This window comes from Limanda limanda, chromosome 15, assembly GCF_963576545.1.
Source record: "Limanda limanda chromosome 15, fLimLim1.1, whole genome shotgun sequence".
NCBI classification, from domain to species: domain Eukaryota; kingdom Metazoa; phylum Chordata; class Actinopteri; order Pleuronectiformes; family Pleuronectidae; genus Limanda; species Limanda limanda.
Genome location: NC_083650.1, coordinates 13115713 through 13138964, shown reverse-complemented (window position 1 = coordinate 13138964; position 23252 = coordinate 13115713). Strand labels below are relative to the sequence as shown.

General features: G+C 40.5%; 1 protein-coding gene across 1 annotated transcript in view; it reads left to right on the top strand.

The window, feature by feature from the left end:
* khdrbs2 (KH domain containing, RNA binding, signal transduction associated 2) overlaps positions 1 to 2333 on the top strand; it is a 58762-nt gene extending 56429 nt beyond the window's left edge. The window contains exons 8-10 of the mRNA XM_061087899.1: positions 129 to 187; positions 1249 to 1332; positions 2290 to 2333. Of these exons, the coding sequence (XP_060943882.1) occupies positions 129 to 187; positions 1249 to 1332; positions 2290 to 2333 (187 nt within the window). The remainder of the gene's footprint in view (positions 1 to 128; positions 188 to 1248; positions 1333 to 2289) is intronic.
* The last annotated feature ends 20919 nt before the right edge of the window (positions 2334 to 23252 follow it).

The window sequence follows — 23252 nt, the reverse complement described above, 5'->3', positions numbered from 1 at the left end:
ATACATTGACTTTAAGTATAACAGAGAACATATGCATTTTTCAGTAACCATCCACATTCAAGCCAAACCAAATATGAACAAATGTTTCTTTATTTTGACTGTGATGTTGTCTGTCTGTCTGATTTTAGCATTTCAGATTACTACGAATACGGACATGCGACCAGTGATGAATCCTACAACAACTATGGTAAGAAGAGCTTATTATGTACTCAGCTGAACATTACTGATCTAAACATGGGTCACAAACCTTGCTCCTTATTTAATTCATTCCTGATGTATTATAACAAAATGGAAAAACACAAGCCTGGCTTCTGCGTCTCTGATATTTAAAAGATGTTGGACAGAAGAGAAACAAAAGGGGAAAAGCCTGGTGGTTCCAGACCAATTCTAATCATCCTCACCCAGGGAGCCGCTTCCAGCACGCTTCACCCACTTCCTTCTTTTCTGCATTTGACTAGAACCGTAAAATGTGCCAGTGTGAGCTCAGGGGGCCGACCAGTGGCCGCTGTAAAGGTTGAGTGTTTTGCCTCTTGGATGTGTGCCTTCGTAGGCTTATTCCAGAAAGGCTGCCACCACGGTTGAGTGACCGCCGCTGTGCATACAATAACATATCCTGTATCTCCATCCAACACACCAACTGCTTGGAAATTCACAATCAATTGTTGTCAAATTTCCTCCAACCTTTAAATACGCTAACATATATAAAATATAGATATATATATAAAAACTCAACATAAGCAAAAACTGGAGTTCTAAGGTTCTCACATGACAGCAGCGAAATTGGCCGGTTGCCGCAGCGGGTTCGCAGGCTCATTCATTTTCAGCACAATGAATTGTGCACTGGGGTGTTGAGGTCAGACCAAACCAAAACCAAGGGGGCAATGATTTGATTTTCTGCTCTATAAACACTTTCTTATTTGGAAGCGGTGCAATGTGCCATGCAGCAGAGGTAGCCATCTTTATGTAATTTGGCTCTCAGGGAGGAGCTGCTGACTGTCGGATCGCAGCATTGGACCAGCAGAGGGCACAGAGCTTATGAAATTAATTTTCTGTGGCGAGGGGGCCTCTGCAGTAGCCGGGATAGAATTTGCACGCTTGAATTTTCCTTGTCTTTGGTTAAATGGATTGTGAGAGGGTATGCGGCGGACGCTACCTGAGCTCACAGTCTGACTCCGTGACATGAGCTCCCTCACAGCACAGTCACTGCAGCAGCTTTCCACAACGTCTCTTGAACTGTTTTCTTCACAGAGGAGGAGTGGCCGACCGCCCGTCCCAGTCTCAAAGCCCCGGCTTTACGGCTGACGAGAGGGGGCTACAGGAAACATCCCTATGGTAGATACTGACGCGGCTCCGGAAATGTGACCTCCAAACGTTTTTCAAAAAAGAGAACTGTTTATAATTTGTTTTTTTATTCTTCGTGAAAAGTTGTGACTTTTTCGTCCGTCTCCTTGAAAAGTTGAAGTAAAAAAATAACCCCATGTAGCGCATAAATTCTCAAAATCGAACATTATGCAGTATTCTGGGTTTTATTACTCATGAAGGAAAGAGTTATTTTATGAAATACACAGAAATTCAATCAATGCACAGGAAGGTTGCTCTTTAAACACCTTTCATTTCACCTCCAAGGAAATGCAGTTATTTCAGATTTTTTACTTTATGCGGCAGAATATTTCCCATATCGTAGGTCTCAGATTTTGACAAAGTGGTTTACATCAACTGCCTTTAATGGAGTGATCATCAAAGTCTAAGATAATACATGTTAGTCAGATTAGGCAAAACAAATTTAGTCAAAAACATCCGTACATTTTTATTCTCACATCCACTTGATTATGCCCTAACAGAGGTCTACAGTTTACAGTATGACAAGCAACAGTTAAGACATTTGGTTTCCTAATCATTCTTCTTTTAGATTTAAATTGTCAAAACATATTGACATTTTCCTCATTTATTTTAGAGTACAAAAAAACAGACACAAACCCTCTTCAGCTCACGATTAGTCAAACCAAAATTAATTTATAGGCAGGATGAGTCTTTAACCAGATGTGGAGCCAACATGACGCTCACATTAAATTTGAAATAATCTCATTTCATCTCCCTCACCTCTCTCTCCACAGTTCCCGGATTGGTCGGGCTGTGGGGCTCAATTTGGTTTACGCGGATCCTTCCCAGACTTGTGAGATTCAGTCTTGCTTGTTTGGACAAATTAGTTTTCCCAACAAATCTAATCGTCATATGGCTTTATTAACATAGATCTTAATTTGTTTCCTTCTAATTTGTTTTAGCTTTTAGCTGCAGATCAGTGTGTGTATGCAGACACCTCACTTCCTGTTTGATTCCAACTGTGGCCTGATGCTTATTACAGTTAAGGACATAGAACCACACACTGATCTGGACACAAATGACCTGATAAACTCCATTAAAGGCAACTGATGATAAACTAAACCCTAAAGACCTGATCGCAAAGTAACTGAAGTGACTCAATGTCCCAAACATTTGTTTTAAACATGTTTAATGTTCAGAAAAGGTTTCCCCGTAACTGCTACTGCTACTACCTGTGTGAAACTCTGATGGTTAAAAAACGGATGCGTCAGCCTAAAGTTAGTGACATTGTGATTTGAAAAAAAAAATAAGATGTGAGATCGTAATTGTGCACAACCCTTTTTTTTTTGGTGGGGGAGGGGGTTGAAAGCGATCAGCAATATTCAGTGTGTAATTTATAACACGTGCTATGTTCTGTGTGTAATCTGTATTTGTACATAAAGCATTTAATAAAAACAGCATAAACCTCAACAGTGTGTAAGACTCTCTAAATAGGTGGCTCTACGGAGCTTAAACCTGCCATTTGCTTCTAGTTTGTTAACCCCACGTGTGCTTTCAGGTAACGGCTAACTCGTCTCATAAAGAACGCCCACCGACCTGTCCCAAATTAATCACTTGTTAAACATTCCTGTCGCTCAGTCGTCCTTGAACCTCTCATCACTCTTTTTTTATCATTTAGAAACTAATACATTTCTTCCCCTTATCCATCCTCTGAAGTTCTACTTCACTAATCAGACACACTGATTGACTCTGAGAAAGATTTGGAGTTAAAAGAGGTAAGAAGTCCTCGTATTCTGTCACAATAATGTCTTTAATGCACTCAGCAGGATGTAGATATTGGTTTTAGTGTATCTGCTGAGCGGGATAAAATGGCACACTCAGTCTATCGTGTCTTTATCGATGTATCTGCTAACCTCTCTCTGCATTTCTGTCATCAAACCTTACGAAGATGCACACTACACGTCACACTGAAACGCTCCGTGCTCCAAACGTCAAAGCTGAAGTCCACTTAGCCGTTTGAATTCCCTCTTGTGATTAGTACGCCTGAGGCCCCGGCTCTCATTAGCTGACTGAAAGGAAGACTTAACCCTAAGCAGGTAACACTAGTAACAATAATGCTAATTTAACTGCTAACTTACACTTAAAAAAAAGTAAACCTGCCCTGTTTAACCCCAACTAAATGCATTTAAAATCCCTGTCTGTCTTCTAACTAGATAAGGAAGCCAACTAAACTGTGATAAAAAGAAATAAAACATTTTCAGTAAAAGATACTATAAAAATAATGTGCGGCAAACTAAACATCACATCAGTGATATAAATAAATTTGCTCAAAACGCCTCATAAAACGATGAATGATAAATGAATTTATAACACATTGAATTGGTTTACTTTTTTCACAGTGATGGAATATGAGTGTTTTGTGCTACATGTTGTAAACAATGCATGTGTACGACATTGCATGCCGTCTGTCAGTCTGCTCCTGTTCATCATTGGTGATATGCAGGACTGACATATTCTTTATCGTATATTTTTTTTCTCCCGTGTAGATGAAGAAAGATGCTGTAGAGTGATCTGGTCACAGAAGAGAAGAATATAACAGTTGAGTGGAGGAGGAGTGGAGCTACTATTGTTATTGGTCACTAATCATGTTTATTCTTCCATTACTGACAATAGCTCCTCAATTCATTTGTCATTAATGCTCCCTTCATCTCTATAAGGCATGTTCTAATGTATAAATACTTTGAAAACATCGACACACTTCTCCATTATGTTACAAATTGTTTCTTCTAATAAATGTTGTAAATACTGTTGTTTTGTTTATGTGTTCAGTTTCACTCGGCATCTCTGGCTCTCCTGTTCGTCCTGGGATCCTTCACATGTGGCTCCCTCTGAGGTTTGTACGATGTTTGTCTCCTGTTAATCTAATCATTTTTTGGGAGTTTCCTTGCTCTTGTCGAGCCCTGTAAGACAAATTGTGATTTGTGAGTATGGGCTGAACAGATTAAATTTGATTCATTCATTCATTTTAAAGGAGACATATTATGCTCATATTCAGGTTCATAATTTCAATTTGGGTTATCACTTGAAAAGGTTTACATGCTCTAATGTTCAGAAAACAAATCCCTATCCTCAGACTGTCCAGTGCTGCAGGTCCTCTTTCAGCCTCTGACTGAAACGCTTGGTTTAGGCTCCTGTCTCTTTAAGCCCCCCCTTCTGATAAGGCCCACTCTGTTGTGATTGGTCAGCCGCCTCCAGTATCTGTAGGAAATTACATCCTCCACTCTCACTTTACCTGGAGGAGGCGTTTCAGCACTGTGCAGAACTTTAACAGCCACAGAAAAACTATAACACACAATAAAGGCAAGAAAACAATTTGAAAAAAAGCACAATATGTCTCCTTTAATACTCATGTGAGACATAATTAACAGAAAAACAGCAGGTTTGACTCATTCAGCCCCCTCGATTTAATTAATTTTCCAAAGACTAGGCTGTACACTTTAAAAACTGACAAACTTGAAATGAGTGTGTCTTCCATTTATAATGTGTGATTGTGTCATAAACAAGGCTCCCTGCAGCCACACGGCTCCTATAGAGGATTGAACTATAATTCCTGTGTCTCACAAATTCATTAAAGCTCATTTACATCAGCTACTGTACAAGTGCTACAGGACGCTCTGACAGCTCGTTAAAAACACCAGGGGACAAAAGCACTGACACGCAATTAAAGTAATAGAAACAAGCGGAAAAGGAAACAGAAGTTTACTAAAGCTGCAGTGTTTAGAAATAATTATCTTCAGGAAAACCACAGAGTAATGACCAGTTTATTTCCACAGTGGCAAAAAGTGAAGAACTCTGCACAAGAACTATAGAAATTTGAATTATATTTACTGCTACCGACCTATTATCACTTATTATTACACAGACCATCTTTTCCTGTTTAACACATTTGTTATTCCCTCTTCGCTAATCATTTGCATGTTTTTCTCTCTGGGATTATTCTGCTTGCATCTATTTTTATTCTGTGTTTTATAGCTGTGCAAACATAATCCCTATGGATAGAAGCTGTACCTGCAACCCTATTCATAATTCATGCCTTATACTGAAGTTTTTCCAAAGGTGCATTTATTTTTTATTTTAAATGTATTCAAAGGTAATTGCACACTGGCGCTGATAATGCACAACAAGATTTATGAACAAAGCCAATCAGAAGTTCAAGGCACTGCATCAGAGGTTTTTGCTTTTCTCCTGTAAGTCGTTATTTTCTATTTGTTTAGCACACAAAGATAATATGATTCAATTTTTTGCTGTGATATACTGAAACCAAGTCTTCCACCTCCAAACCACCAAGTTGTCTTCACTTTATTGGCCCAGAGGTCAGTAATAGGCAGATACAGACCTTTACGCACTGTAACGGCTCAGGAAACTCACAGAGAAATTTCATGTGATGTAAATCATCTCACGTGACACCACTCAACAAATCAAATCTGTGAGTTCAGATTCCCACACTGGCACTGGTTGAGTGAGAGACACTCACCAAGGGGAGGTATAGAGTATATATGGTGTATGTTTGGTGAAGTTGTGTATATCCGCTTGTTGTTTTCCACAATGCATCATGAATAATATTGTACAACCGATGGTCACTAATCGCGCTATATATACCATCATGCATTGCGCTCGAGGCGGAGAGACGAGAGGAGCAAGGACAGCAGAAGCAGTCCGACCTGTGCTAGAAATAGAAGCAGGGCGTCATCCTGTGACAAAAGAGTGGCGTCCGAAAGCGTTTTCAGTGTTCAGCTCACTGTATAGTCTGCTGTAGAAGTTGCTATAAAGTAGGGAATAGTGAATGAGTGAGTTCCGCCAAATGAAGTTATTCATTTGTCAAGATGAGTTGAATTAGTTTAAACTGTTAAAAGGATAAAGGGATACATGAAAAACATTTTTTACTTTAATTTCCAAAGACAAGAGCCTTTATTTTGTATCAGGGTTCTCTGAACCTCCAGTTCAATGTGGAAACTGACAACAAACACTGTTAAGCTATGATTGCATTATACTCTGTTTTATTTGAAAGTCGGTTGTTGACCCACAGATGTTAATAAATCAATTGCACTGAATCATAACAATAGATGGACATTATGATGTTCCAGAACTTTTCGTTGATGAAATGTTCAATATCTGGACCTCTGACTATAAAGCACAGTGTTAGGATTTAGTTGAAAGAATTTCTTTTTTATTTTCATCTGTTTTCATCTAAATCAAATTTGTGAAATGCATGAATACTTATGAAGACAAATGAAGAGCTTGTTTCATTCATCACATCAGGCTCTGCTAAAGTTTCTGTGAACAGAAAGATTTAATCATGAACAAAGAGTGGGTCAATAGTGACTCACCAACGTTTAACATTGTACAGTCTCAGTGTCACAGTTTGCTTTGTAGTTCTTCTGAGCCTGTGAAACAAAAGAGATCTTTCTGCAAAGAGAAACATTTTGATTAATGAACACGTTCTGGACAATCTGTTTTTTGGGCTGAAACAACGCAACTGCAGACGTAATGAAAGTTCTTTTATCTAAACTTTGGGAAACTGCAGCCGAGACACTCGGATAAAAAAGAAGACAGTTTCCATTATTCTCCATCTGTCTTTCTCATATATTATCACATAATGATTATCCAGTTGCTTGAACAACATATGAAACATTTCTAGGAAAAAAAAGGGAGAGAGAAGCTTTTGGCTACTGCTTTACCTCCCATATGGTGGAGAAAAATAATAGCTATAGATAATGGGCTGAGCTGTTTCAATGGCGATGCACAGGAAAACATTGCCGCTGCAGTCACACTGTGCTGAAGTGCGGTTCGGTTGAATTCTACAATTATGACACATTCTCCCTGCAACATATTCTCATTCTGCAGTAATGTGACATGAATCGCATCATGCTCCCGTTGAGTATTCCTTCTTTTTTTCCGCACAATACGATTTCCTCCTTGTGCTTCCTTGCAGAGCAGAAGGCACAGACACCACGCAGCTCCCCGGGGACTGAAGATTGTACTCAGCCATCAGACACATTCAGGTCCTTCATCAGTCAGGAAAGTAGCTTGGTATGTATTTCAAATTGTTCCCCATAAAACACTCGGCTATAAAGCTGTCTGCGTCGCAAAGAGATTAATTGTCGAGGCTACAGGAAGAACGACTGTGTCGAAATTAACAAGATGTTTCGTGGTTTGCACTCCCAGTAGATCACGTTGGCCTACAGTATGTTTTTCAGGACTTTTTTTTCTGCAGGATGACACTATTGTAAATCAGCAGTGAGCTGCAGCTATGAACTTTTTGTTAAATACATGTGTTAATAAAATGTTAATTGAATTCAAGACGATTTCTTTTTTGTCGTGGAACCAGTTTGGAAAATGAAATGACTATGATTGAATTATTGTAAATGCTGCAGATATAATTTTCTTTTTAAAGGGACTCTTACCTTTGTTGTATTTTTACACTTTTTTTGGATAAGGTTAAATTGGTATTAATAAGGTAATGACACTCTAAAATGCAAGACAGACCCACCAGGAGTAAAAACAAACAATTATTTCACTCTCATAATAGTGAAAACTTCAACCAATAAAATTCTTCGGACCGAAGGACCTTATTGGCCGACAGACCTGTCTGTTTGCTGCATGGACATGCAGGTTTTCCGTCTGCTTCTTGTTGAGCATTCGGGCCCGTCATCATATGTGAATGTAAATGTATATAACTTACCGGTGCTTCTGAATCCGAATCCATTGCTTTGGTAAACAAAAACTCACGTGCGTGCGCGGAGGCAGTAGGTCGTAAGTCTGCTTGTAAATAAAGTTTCTTCAAAAAAACACCGCGGATGGGAACGAGGGGGTGGGGCATTGGAGGAAGGCGGGATGATTTGAATGTGCTGTAATTCTCAAATGCAACAAAGGTAAGAGTCCCTTTAAGTCGTTGTCTTAAAACTTTGCTCCACGTTAATTTGCACGTATGAGTTGGAGAAGATCAGTGTCGCTGGAAACGCTGCGTGTGCCAGAGCCGTTCATGCAGCCGTTGCCAGAATCCACTCTCACATCCACTCTCACAACAAGCTCTGTGCCAGTGTGAATCCAGCCAAGAGCCCAAGTCCCAAAGCCCAATATTCCGATGTTGGTGCGTTTCTTTTAAAAGTCAATGCCAGTGATGAAAACTCCGATCCCGCTCGGATTACAAAAAGGATTTGTTATAAAGAGTCATTAATCGTTGTGCTTCCTCCTCGTTCTGCACAAAGAAGAGGAGTCAGTGAGGTGTTTAAAGACTTTGTCCTCACGTGGATCTACACTGATTCTTGTCCTGAGGCTCGATGAAAAAGATTCCAACTGTTTGTTTCGTTGGTTTTTCAAGTTCATCACCTACTGCAACACTTCTAATAGAATATAACTTAGTCTATGCAGTGAAAACTTTCTGTTTGTGCATCTGCTCCTATGAAAAAGTAAAACATTGTGTTTTATATAAATTTCTGTTTATTATACCCAGAGATGCATTCAGACTTTGGCCTGAAGCGAAAGCATGAGGATGGAAAAGACTGACTCATGACTCGCAGGTAAGGAGGTGATGGCATCTGCAAAGCTTTTACCTTTAATTATCAGAATAACCTTTTGCACCAAGCACCTTCTCAGAAAGAAAATTCAGACAGTCTAGACTTGTTTATTCAATCGGATTCTGAATAACAGACCCTGTCCTTTTTCCTTTCAGTTTTCTATTACAAGAGCGAGACAGAAGTGTATAGGTTTGCTTGTCTGCCGGAGGTTTGCACTCTACTAGTTCAGATCACAGCTGAAAACTCAATTCTGTGTCTTCTTGTTTATTGAGAACTTTTCTGTCACCCAGTCATGTGGGGCCACAGAAATAAAAGACTTTAAAAACTTCAGTTGAGAAAAGCTCCCTCTGCTTTGTTTTGGACCCTCTGGATGTCTCATTAGTTCCACTGACTGGTCACATTTTACATCCCACTGTATACAAAGCTGTTTCACACAGAATCAACCTGAGAGAAAATGTGGAAAACACATTAAATAGACTTTGTCAGGTAATAATTGTCAAAATTTGCATTAATCAAATCTTCCACATGACTGGTTTTGGCTAAAGGTCAGTTTGGATTTCAAACACATCGAGAAAACCTTTCCATAATCTTGGTAAAATGTTTCCAGCAGATCTCACATTCAGCTTTTCTGCAGGGATGAATAATCGCTATCTCACCAAGAGTTAGATGAAAAGACAGGAAAAGACAATATCAATAATTATTTCATTGCTAATGCATTATGTAATTACATTCAGGAAGCATATAACCTAACTAATCTAAACCACAACGTTCACTTAGGAGCAAAAATCTGTCTTTACAATTCTGAGGAATAATAATGTTACATTTATCATGATAATTATCTATATTATCCCAAGGCTATGAAAAACTCCAGATGAAAAACTCATCTGGAGGAACAGGATGCACATGAGGATTTTGAAGGTGGCAATCAGCTGAGAATGGGCGGATATGTGAGGAGGTTTGGTTTCCTTGCTCAGTTGTTTGTTTGCTGTCAGAGGGTCAACACCTGCAGTTGGTCCTCTGAGTTTGTGTTGTTGGTTTTGTGTTTGTTGGTTTTGGAACAAGAGTTTATCATGTGCCTGTTGTTATTTACAGCCCCCCCCCCCCCTTTCCTCTGTGAATCCCACTATCCGTTGGTGTAGAAAAATTGCTCTGTTATTCCTTCTTTTTGATAGATTTAGACCCGTTCTGTTAGTTTCCCCAACAGCGGCCCCTGTGTACCAGGTTTAGTTTTTCTTGGGGGGCATAGAAATTGTTATAATTCAATTTATAAATTGTATTTGTTTTGTCTTCATAATGAAAAAACATATATATGCTTAAACTGTAAAATATCAAACAAATACAACATCAAAATGCTTTACATATAGATATATTGGCCGATATATTGGTACTGGAAATATTTTTCAGGTGGTACCCCCTTGTTGTATTTCTGCAAGGCAAAACCATCTCTTCGCTTCATATTGACGATACAAATACAACAGGGATATTGATCTCTGTGTCTCTCTTGCTGTAAGAAAGCTGAAATGCGTATATTTCTCAGAACGTACCTTTCCTAAAACGCAGGAAGACATGCTAATGAAAAAAGAAAAGCAGGATAATATGTAGAGTTGAAAACAGAGGGTGCACAAATGCCATCACATCCTGCAGTCATGTAATGATACCATCTGCTTATGGGTTTATACTGGCTGAGAGAAAGGGAGAGAGACGTCCTCAGACATGCAGCGCGCCATTCTCACTAATTCAGTCAACGGCTGTGTGAACAAATAAATGATGGCAGCGCACTCCTCCCTGCCAGCTCTCGTGCTCAGTGCCTTATTTTCCGGAAATAATTGCACCTATTTGTTCTTAACAAGACAATAAAAGCTCATTGCAGAAGGGTGAGGTGAGAGTGTGAGGTGAGAGTCTGTCTCCATCTATCTCCATCTCAAGGACGAGCTGATTGTCTCCGGCTAAAAGCTGCAATCTCCATGCCGAGCGTCCCCCTGCGTGTCAGACGAGCGCTGACAGATTATAACTGGGGGATTCATAAAGAGACAGGGGGTGGATCCAGGGGAATAACTGTGGTGCATTTGATGCACACCCAGCCAAAATGTCCGACTCGGGGCAGGAAGGCTCGCTGCAGATGCAAACCAGTGCAAACCAAGGACACTGTGTCATTTATGGTACATCCTCTCAGAATCACTTATGACACATGTCCACATGCGTCACACAGAAATACCCATACAAGTTATTATATAGACTGAGAGTTTGACATTGACACAATAGAAGTCCAGTCTGTCATGACCCTGAAAGACGTTTGGATTTTCTGTTTATGGGCATTTTAGATCATGGGCACTCTTGTTTTTCCTTGTGTTTTGGGTGTGGTTGTTCCATTCTGAGTTCTGTTTTCTGTTTTATTTTTTAAATGACATTACTTGTGTACCTCCAGCTTGATGTCCTGCCTTTGTCCTATTCTCCGCCCTTTGTGATGATCTGCATCTCTTCCTCACGTGTTTCACCTGTGTCCAATCATCTCTGCCTCTCTTGTCTGTTTAAGTCTCTTCCCTTTGTCTTGTCAGTTACTCTTGTTCTGTGTCTGTGCCTTTGTTTTTCTTAGTGTATCCCCGTGTTTAAGATTATTTCGACTTCGATTAATTGACCCTGCCTTAATTTTCCTGCATGAACCTTTGCTATATTAAAGGACACTTTTTATTTCTTTTTTATCTGAAACTTGTCTCCTGGCATTTCGGACCACCTGTTCATTACATTGTCTTTGTGCAAAGATAATCACTTCTGAAATTGTAAAAAATTAATTTCTTCATTATTGCCTTCCCTAAATTATTTAATTTATGTTGAAGGGGTTGACCCTGGATTGCTTTTAGACTGAGAGGAAAACTTTGACATGTTCACATCCAGTCTTGATCAATGAGCAGTGATGAAAACATGACACTCGGGTGAACGTGCTAATTTGGCAATGGGAGATATCAATCACCTTTTTTTAACAGGCTTACCTACATTGCGTATACTCACTTATTTTGGTGTGAAAGAGGTGTTGGTGTAAAGCTCATCGTCCCCTGCACCACCTTCATATTTAACATACATATGATACTGGTGTGAATTCCCCTCATCTGTTGCTCGGCAACAAATTAAATATCTGTAAAACTATTCCTTTAGCTGCCCTCTCCCTCTGGAATGTTCTTCCCAAACACATCTGTGACTGCACCGACCTTACCTTGTTCAAAACTCACCTCAGTAGAATTGCTTTTAATGTGAATGTTTGATATGTGCTCTGTTTTTATTGCACTACTTTTTATGCTAAACTTTTAGTTTTGTAAAGTGTCTTTGAGTAACATGAAAAGCACTCTATAAATAAATGTTGTATCATTAATAAATATTTGTGCATTGCTGTTTTTTAACTTTCAGTATAAAGTGCTTCTTTATTTCCGTTGCAGGTCGGGAGGCGTTGTGATGACGACAAGAAGTCGCTTTCCTTGTGGACAATAAAAGTTTTAACTTGTGCTGAAGCGTCTTCGTCTCATATTTTTTTGATATGTAAAAATATCCTCAGGGTTATAAATATTCATTTAAACAAGTAGAAAAAGGACTCTAACCTGCATCACATATTAGACATGTCACAGTGTTTTTTATTTTTGCCAGTGGCATCGCCTAAAGTAAACTCACTTAAATTTGGAAACACGCTAGACCGACTCAGGGCTACACCTTATCTCAGCCGTGTTGAGAGCTCCTGTCATCTGGCGGCTGCTGTCATTACCAACCTGACTGCAGCCTGTGTCTGCTCCCCGCCCACTAATAAATGGTTCACTTAGTGCTGCCAACACGGACATGTTAGTTCATTAAGCTCGTCGAGCCCGCTGCTGCCGCTCTGGCCAAATGTCACAGGTACTTTACGAGCCCAACCCGTCACGCTGCCGCCGGAATATACTTCAGCAGCGAGTCGTAGCTCACAGCGTATGTCTTTTCTGAGTGGTAGTCATAATGAATGGTGCCATCTGTGGCTCCGCATATATCTGAGATTGATAGGAGCAATGCGGGCGTCCCGGGGTTCGGATAATTGTTCATGAAAGCCTCCTTTCTGGACTTGTTTGTTGATATTTGATTTGCAAAGCAATATATCGGCAGCCTCGTAAAGCGAGCGTGTCTCGAGACACGTTGGACTCCAGCGGCTCGAACGCCCATCGACTCAGATTCAGTGCAGAGTATCATCCCTTTCTTATCTTTTTTGGAGGGGATTTGGAGAATCGGCTCAATTGCACAGCAGACTCATTTCTATTCATTTAAATAAAAACAAAAAAAAAGCATGCACGTCTCATTCTGGCATTGGTTGAACTCACTTGTACCCTGATGAACACTGCACACAGCCTGTCACACAGCATGTGGTTTATCTCCCTTCATATCTCTGGATCTAAATATTGGAAATACATAGACACCAAAGTGGGTCAGGATCCAGGCGAGCACCCAGAAATGTTCAATGATGCAAAACACTGCATGGTAATAACTCCAACACGCAGTCCCCCCCCCCCCCCCCCTCAGCCAGGGACAGCTACCTGAGCAAACGGAGGGCTGTTTAGACAGCTGCCTGATGAGCCAGAATAGAAAATGAGGGCTTATAATCACCCCGGTCTAAAAAGGGGGGCTCTTCACCAGCATCGCACTTGTGATGAAATGGTTTGTGTGGAGTCAGAGTCCTTGACGTGTTTTGAGGATTTTCATGTTTCCCTTGCGACAGCGGGCTGGGATCTAAGCCAGGTAACGGAGGGTGAGGACGTATAGCTGGAGCTGCAGTTTTTTTTGGGTGGGGGGAGAGTTGTGTGTTACTGTACTGATCTTAGCTCCCTTTTGCACAGAAGCCTGCCCCCCAGCTCATTAGAGCTATTTTTGGAGAGATGATGAGTGCTGACATGTTGTGCTGCTCGGCGCATTTTGGATACACTAAGCGGCAAGCGAACGGGACTAACCATGTTTTCTACCGATGAAGTCTGCTCGGGTAAAAAGAAATCCCCCAACGAATACAGAGCTGGTTTGATACGCACAATGTTTTAAAATTAGTAATACTGTAGGAAATGTTTTCCAGGACATAGCTGCCCTTGAAACTTGAGTAGTTGTTTTTAATACTCGACAAAAAATGAAAATATTCCATTTCCATCCGTTATGAGGATTTTCAACTGCTTGGGCTCAAGGTCTGAAATTGCCTCAAGTCTCTCTTATGGAAAACTAAACCAATCTTCCCTGAATAATGTCTTAAAAACAAACAGTAGAGTCTGAGATCTGGTCCCACTGAGAGTGTTTTCATGCATAATGCAGATACAAGCTGCTAAATACATCTACATATTCAGATTACAAATAGCTATTTATGAATAAACATAATATTTCCTTGGCAACCGGGCTTCTGTCGAACACGGAAGGCAGAAGTGAACAGGATGAGGTGATTAAATGCCTCGATATTCTGGTTAATGACGAAGTGATGCAGAGCTTTTCTGTTCCACTTGATTCGATGTCATGTCTGTCTGTGCAGCCTATGTTAATCTAAATGGGATTTAGCACGTATAGTCTGTGGGTATCCCGAGGGATACAGGGATATTATAATACCCCCCCCCCCCCCCTTCGAGAGGACGCAGTCTTCGGGGACTAAGAAGGTGGCAGCCTTTGTGGGCCAGGGAGGCTGAATTGGAAATGACGAGACGACCCTGATACCTCTGATACTTTGATCTAAAGGTGTAGGTCTCTGACTTTTTGCTCACTTTGCTTGGGGACACCATGATCTTTTTGAGAAAGAAATTGTCATTGAAAGCAGAATGAATCCTGGGTAAGGTTGACCTGACACGGATCCACTTGTTGCAGCCTGCTGCATGGGGATGGAAGGACTCATTGGCTGCTTTGAAGGAGAAATGGAACATCCACAATCGGCCTTCAGACGATTCGGCCCCTGAATTGGGACACAGCTTATTTGATTGTCTTCATTCAGTATCAAAGGTCAGTTCTGTGACACTTTGCATTGTCTGTCAAATATTTCTCTCCAAACAAATCCACTGACAATATAATTATTACCTCCACCAAAGAGGTTATTTTTTCATCCCTTGTCCATTTGCTGGTTGTTGTAAACAAGATCACACAAACACAGCTAAACAGATGACAATGAAAGGATGTAATATGGATGAGGGAAGAATCCAGTACGTTTTCAGGAGGCAGGTCAAGGAATCGTTTTTCTCTACTTACACACTGTGAGGGCGAGGGGAGTTTTTCAACATATTCACAGATAACAGGGAATATTTCATGGATCTTGATTAAAAAAAACTCAGTGTGTGTAATTTGGTGCAGCTTGATTTTGATTTAATGGGACTGTTTGCCCTTGAAGGAGGTTTGTGCTCTACTGAGTGATTTTCTACTGTTCAATATATTATAATGGTTCTTTTCTCAATTTGACTAATTTCTAAATTATACAGAGCTAAGTGGAATCCAAAAGCTTTTGCTTCATTGCAAGTGCATGTGTGTCACTGTTGGATCAACATAAAACAACACTTATGGTTTCTGAAATATTATGAAGAGAATTTACACAGAATATGTCCAGATTAAAGAGGATGGTTCATTAATTCTAAAAATCCTAAATCTGTGTTGTGAACCTGTGTAAAACTCTGACACTCTCCCCCTCAGCAGTTGTTCACTAATACATGGATCCATCCTCTATGCTTCTCCGTCTCATTCACCACAATGTGTCACAGCTTTCATCTTCTTCCTCACTGTTTCACAACACAAAATCAGAGTTATTTTTCTTCAGCTGAACAAATCGTAGAAAAACTTCCATTCAGCTTAAGAACCACATTTGAGATATATAAAAGATGAAAGCACCACAGGTGGATCGGTATCTGGAGTCTGTATTTTAGCTTCTTTCCTCAACAGTTCATCGTAAGTTATGGTGTAAGCTGCAACGTTGGATAAATGCCTCCAACAGAAGTGAGTGTGTTGTAGCTGTTAAGATTCCGACACACATCTCCCAATGGAGCCTTTTTGTTTTGAGATTGTATTTCCTCTCGCAGCCGAGGAATCACCGCACAGCCGATGGATCAGATCTGGATTTTAAAAAGTACCCAGAGCGACTAACACTCGGAGGGCAAGGTGATCCGTTCAGCCCACACAAAAACAGCCGACTATTGATTCATGCAGTCAAGGTCACGTTTGAGTCATTTTGTCCCTGGGTGCCTTTGTTAATGAGGAGCGTATGGCGAGAGTTGACATTTTCTATCGAGAACTTTACAGTCACATGAGTCAAATTAGTCAGAAGTGTCACATCTCCTCAACTTTGACATTATCCATGACTGTCAGATATAGACAAAAATGTGGTTAAAGGCGATCAGGCAAGTAAAAATTTAACAGAGGACATCAATAATAAAGTCACTAAAAAAGAATGTAGAGATAAATACAAGTTTTAACTTTCATTTCAGTCAATTGTTTAAAAAAATGTGGATGAGATAAAATCCTTTATTCGTCTCACATCAAGGACAGTTGAAAAAAGTTAACATTACTGAAGTAAATCCTGAGTTAACATGCAATTTAAATTTCAGGAAATATAAATAGAATAGATATAATAAAGACGGAACATAAAATAAGCCCAGCTGTGAAAGTTTAAATGCATATAACTTGTATTTATTCATTTCTCTTTCAATTCCCTTTTTCTCACCATTTTTCCAATTTGCTTAACACACGTGATGAGGATGAGGATGATGATGATGATATATATCTACGTCTTGTCAGTTCTGGGCCTTAACAGCATGAGTGACCATCATTTCACAATCCAATCATGAGCAGCAGAAAGTCTCCACAGCCAGACTCCAGACGTTACTGAATTATTCCTCCACCGCTGCTTTGTTTCTGTGGTAAAATGCCCGCAGGGTTCCTGCAGTAAGCTGCTGAAGTCCATTACGAGCGTGGGTTGACCTCACCTCATCAGCCCGGCGACCCGCAGGGCTGCGTTAGTGCCTTTTCTCAAAGTGAAGGTCGTGCACATCATTTTCAGGACCAAATAAAATGCAACAGTGCAGGAGCTGCACACAAAGCCACTGTGACGCTTTCTAATTAATACTTTTCTTAGTGTTTCTATTCAGACATTTTCACCATGATGTTTGAATGGGTAGAAAAATATTGTAAGGATTAGGAAATGAAAAAAATCCAAGTTCATGTGAATGTAATCGCTTGATGAATTATTTTTAAAAGGTCAGTTTTGAAGGTTTCCAATTTGATTGATGTTTTACACGTTTTCAAGGGCTAAGTCCAAAAGCGATTCCGAACCTCAAGGGCGACCCCTTCACAAAACACGTCATCAGGCGACCTGCAAACCATCCGAGCCTTTGAAGTATTGATATTATGTTGTGGGGTCACAGTGATGTAATTATGAAAGTGAAAAGAAAGTCTTGTGTGGAGCCTGACAAAAGTAAGACATCAAACTATACAGACGATTAAGAGGCTCGGGTGGAAATTGCAATTCTCTATAGCGAGTGCTGCTGGAGACCCGGCGAAGATGAAAAATGCATGTCAATAGTGAAAAGAAAAAAAATCCCAGCTTCCCCGAGGGGCGCTGAAGCTACGAACCACAAGAAAGAGATTAACCAGTGCAGCTGTGAGAGGGATGGGAGAGGTGGGCTGTTTCCTGTTCTCCCACCGCTCTCCCTCTCCAGCACATCATTTCTAAATTGATTTATTTTTTAATAAATGTTCAACGACAGGTGTAATCTAATGGAGCAAATAATTTTTGTCAACGTGAAGGGCCCAGAGGACTGCTCGTTCTCACGATGATAAATCCCGGCAAGAGAAGCAAAGAGGGTTAGAAACTGATTCAATTCGACAAAACACAGACGTTTCATTTAGTGGCTTTTATTTTTGCCATTACATGTTGAGCAGTAAATCCCTTTGTTATTGTATTAGGCAGAAACTGCAACCGTTTTTAAGACACTGAAGCATGATCATGGATTATGATTACAACCAGATTGCTTCAATACTCACATATACACCTCTACTATAACTGGCCATAGCTCTATCATTATAGTTGTCATTAATATTTAAACATTGATATGTCTCCCTTTATTTTAGATAGTCTTTTCTCATTAATGTTTTAAATATTGTTATTTTGTTTATTTGCCCTGTTGCACCTGTTGGGAGAAGGAACCCTCACTTCGACTTTTTACTTTTCTTCCTGCAAAAAGTTTTGGTCGTTCTTTCTTACTCTTGCCGAGAGTTAAGGGCAGATGATGTCTCACCTTGTTAAGCCACACGAGACAAATAGTGATTTGTGAATATGGGCAGCACAAATAAAAAGGGATTGATAGGTTGGTTGATTGAAGCAGCTGCAGTACCAGCAGGTTATGAGCTCAAAACAAAATCCTTCCTCGTCTAAATGTTGTCGGCTTCACAGTGGAATTGATGATGTGAGGCAGAGTTCTCCTCCGCAGCCTTTCACCTGTCTGGAACTCACCGCCGCTCCCGCCTTCTGCAGGGGATCAACTCTGAAAATAAGTGGGCGAAAAAACTTATTTTATATCCATCAATCTTCACCGGGGCAATGTGGTGGACTGCCGCGTGCTCCAGCTCATCAATCCATCAACGTCAGGGAGGAAATCCAGGGGATTGCTCTCAACACCGGTTCCTCGCACTCGCCCATCTTTGGGATTCTTATCACCCCGACTGTTCCGACCGCTAACTCTGTGTCAGCTCATGAGGCATCAACAAGCTCCAGCACTCCGACTCCACCAAACACCCCCTGCAGGGGGAGAAGGGATGGGCACTTGGCTGGTTGATTGTCAAGGCCATTATGTCCCTCCCAGCACCCCTGCAGTTCTTGATTCCACAATTCCCTCCATTAACAAGGTGGTTTGCTTTCCACTTCTGCTTTCATGTGTCACACTCTGCGGCAGATTTGTTCTTAATATGTGTGACAGAATCGGCTTAACTGGCAGAGAGAGAGAGAGAGAGAGAAAGTTTTTTTTTTTTCAGTCTTTGGAGCAACGGCAGCCGTTCAACCCCAACATTGCTTTCATAAAACCGGTTCATTCCACTGAGGATGAATCATCACATGTGATCAAGATTGTGTCGCACTGCACCCGGGGAAAACAAATCTGAACAAATAAATACATAAAAACAACAGCTTCTGACTGTCTATATTTTTTAACTTAAAGGTAAACTATATATGTAACTTTGGCCACTAGGGTTCTCTCAATCAAGACAATAACAGAAGACCTTGTTTGAGGAAGGCGTGAAACAGGCATGGGAGTTGTGAAAATCTACGTGACTCAGGGGAAAATCATATTCTCAGATGAGGTCATGCATTTACGTTTTATTTACATTACCCAACAAGTGGTAATGAATCATCGTTATCCTTCATAAAGGACCAATAGAAACACTGGAAGGAAAAAACGGCTAACTGGCTAACCTGCTAGCTGCCTGTCCTTCATCCTACGTTATTTGCATCAGAATTTACAGAAGAGACGGACACAGGAAAGAGGAAGTAAAGACGACAAAACGTCCAGTTACCTAGAATAAAATCTTGGATTTCTCTGGGTTTGAACATTGTTTGGATAGTGTGAAAATACAAGTCAACAAAATACGTTTTTTTTGGGAACTTCAAATAAGAATTGTTACACATTATATCTTTTAACATTCTGGGAAACTGTTTTTCCGATTTTCTTTCGAACAGTTGGATGTGTATTCTTGAAAAATTCAAATTATTCTAATATTTTTCCAATAATTCAATCTCAATCTAGAAGAAACTCACAGCTTTAGCCGGTGTGATACCAGAAAAAAGGTCCTGCAAGCACATGGTTCGAAAGGAATTTATTTTATTATAACGTGGGTGTGTTTTGTGCTTAACACATGCAATAATCCAATCAGAGTTTCATCTTCAATTTCCTTTTAAAATCAAGTGGATATTTGCTATTTGAATGGTGAGTTTCCAGGCTGTAAAAACCGAAGCTTCTCTGCAGAGCAAACACTTTCACTTCAGGCACAAGTTGGACATCTGTGTGTGTGAAACAGGCATTGCATTTGCATATTGTGCACCTGCCTGTGTAGGTTTACTATCTTAATAATATGCCCTTAGAACAACAGTAAAACCTGCTGACTCCAGACAAGGTTTTTATTGGTCAAAAGAGCAACCACACCGTCCACTGCTTAAAAATAAAGACAGATGGTGCATATGGAGTCGGAACAATCAGAAAACTTAGTTTCTCACTGAGGAAAGTTACGTCTTGAGTCTGAACCACTCAAAGTCTGCCAAAATCTTGGAACATGAATTCATGAGTTGCTGATGTCATCACTCGAACCATAAAACAATGAGCATCATTTAATTTGTCATTTGAAAACTGTACGTCTATCTCTCACAAACACCTACAAATAACATAATTTTGGCATTTATCCTTTAGAGTTTTATAATTATTATTATTGACGTGTTTGTGAGTGCACAGAAATAACAACAATGCACCAGTTAAGACCAACACCCGTGTGTGCAAGTGCAATGGCATTTAAACCAGGAGGGTGCTGGACGAGAATTCAACTGGGGGGGGGGGGGGTCAACTGCACTGGTCGGAAACAATAAGACGCTGATGTTGAGCTGTGCACGACTCGGCCCTGCTTTGTCCTTCTCAGGCTGTGATCACACATGTGGTTTATAATCTCAGCCACTCAATCTAAATGTACTGAAATTGGGTTTGGGTTTTTAAATGTGGTCAAACTGTGATCGGTCCTGCAGTCATGGGCGTACAGTAACCCGACCACAGCGTCCTCACAAGCAATATGAAGGAGAATATTACAAACACAGATATGGGTAAATAAAGCCAAATGAGATGCAAGTCGGTTTCAAGCCAAATGTGGATCTACAGCAACATGATCTCATTAAATTCTGCCTTCAAAGCTTTAATAACTCACGGGGGCAGGGGGAAAAAAATCTGTGCAGAGAGAAAGATGTAAATGTGTGAGCTCCCTCCTCATTCAGATAAACTCCACAGTGCGTGGGGCTCGGATACATGGTCAGTGTGAAAACCCACAGTGAGAAGAACCAACGTGCATTCGTGCCACAGTGATTCAAACTTGTTTCACAGAAGCGGGGGGGGGGACTCGTCTTACTCCTTCACAGGCTGTGTCCAACATGGCGCCTAACACGAGGCGACAGCATGGCTGCAGGTGAAGCTTAGAAAGAGTGAGGAGCTCGTGAGCAGAGTTAATCACATGAGCAGCGGCTCGCACATCTGTCAGGTTAATGAAGCAACGCCCGAGGGAATAATGATGAGTCGTCAAACAGCTGCAGGAAGTTTGCAGCCGAGTTTACAATCAACAGGGTGGTAACACATCCCGGATATTTCTAGGTTTGTGGCAAGGACTTGATTATGAATGTTTTCTTTTTGTATTTTATTTAACAGACTAACATGCATCATAACAAGAGCGACCAGGTTTCACATGGATTGGACAAAAAGCTGATGGGAGAGTAAAGGGATATTTCCATCTGGTGTTAAGAGCAATGGCAAACAACATCACTGAGGGACGGTAATGTACACGTGGATCTCCAGATTCAGGCCAGTGGAACAAGGCTGGCAGCCGCCTCCTCATGGTGCTGTGTAAACAGACATGAGCTCAGACAGTTCGTCTGATAACAGCGATTTACAGTGATCGATTTACCAGCTAAATCCACATTTATATTCCGAACCATCACCTTCCTGCAAGAACACACACAGAAAGATCCTGCAGGAACAAAATGTGCAACAAGTTTATCTTGTTTCTGAGTATGTGGAGTCACTCCCTGTGTGTTTGTGTGTGTGTGTGTGCAGAGATGGATTTCAGATCTCTGACTGAACAAGATGAAATACTTTAGATGACTACCAGCACGGAGAGGAAACTAAATAATTGAGGTTCATAATTTTGACAACACAATGTTGAGCATAAAGAATAATCAATTCCATCATCAGTCTTTGTAACTTGTCACAGTATCTGTCATCTTAATACATACTGTCATCTTCACTTCTGCAAACTCATCAGTCAGAACAAGGCTGTGAATAAATGTTCTGGAGAATAATGAGAGTTTAAGGAAAATGAAAAAGTTGAAAGATAGTTTGTTTTTTCAATTGGTCTTTTGTCACATTTGTTAACAAATAACAACAAGATTTTCCTCAAACATTATTTATCCTGCAAACATCCAGGTACGATGTGTTCGACACAACCCAGTGAGACAGTTGGGAGGATTCTATGGGACATACTCATGACATTTGAATGAATCAGGGGAGTAAAGTATTAAGTACCACACTCTCACACTCATTTTGACCATATGGACTGTAGGCTATACAAAGACGGACAAAATATGCTCCCCTAAAAGTGAAGCCGAAGTGTTGTGGTCGCCATCTGGTGGCTGGCCGCAGTATGTCATAAATCCCACCTCCTCCATGTTAGTTGATGGGAGAGGGAACAAACTAAAGGGTCAAAGTACGTATTCAAATATATTTCAGTCAGTTCCTTTTGCACTGGTGTGGGTTCAATTGCTATTTTTTCCAGTGGATGGAGTGAAACGTAAGCATGTGTATTGATCATTGACCCCGATCCTGTGGCTCCATCCCGACCGTCACTGGCTCCAATAATATATCAGAGATTTTTTGGCCTCCTTTCTGGCCAGTGGGAAAGTTTTGTCCATCTTTGTAAACAGAGGAGGATTTATTTAAATCTGTGATTGAGGTTGTTACCAGACTAAATTCATGTTGCAGTTTCTGAACTTTGCCTTAAAAAAATAAAACACATTTCTAAGGGCTTTAAAGCAACACTAACTCTAGAGGCGAGCTAATTTGCCCTCCGTCAGGCTTTACTTCGAAATTCCTGCTCCAACTTGTTTAGTATTACCTTTATTTATTTATGTGGCAGCGACTCCAGTGCAAGTAGGGATGAAGGCAGACTGCAGTACAGCTAATTTGACAAGAATCCACTGAAGCCCCAAAATAATCTCTCCTTCCTCCCACCGCAGAAAGCTAATACTCCATGTCAGTGTTTATGAGATCAGAAATGAGGAATAAGACAGTTATCAAGTAAATTGTGCTTGATTTCCTTTTAAACAGCTCCAGGGCGAAACACTATGAAAAATGAATTATGTGGAGTTATCTAATTCTTAAACGTAAATAGAAAAACAAAACGATCCCAAATTCCCCCCCCAAATTATGCAGAGCTGTTTCTGGTGAGAAATATTAAACAAGTCAAACTACTCCCCTGGGTGAACGTACACAATAAGTAACATCATGTTCTGAACAGAAACGTTAAACGAGAACAATGTGGCGTTTGTCATTCTCACAAATTACCTTTTTCAATTCATGCATGCGTAACTTTAACGTTCCATTATTCGGACGTGAA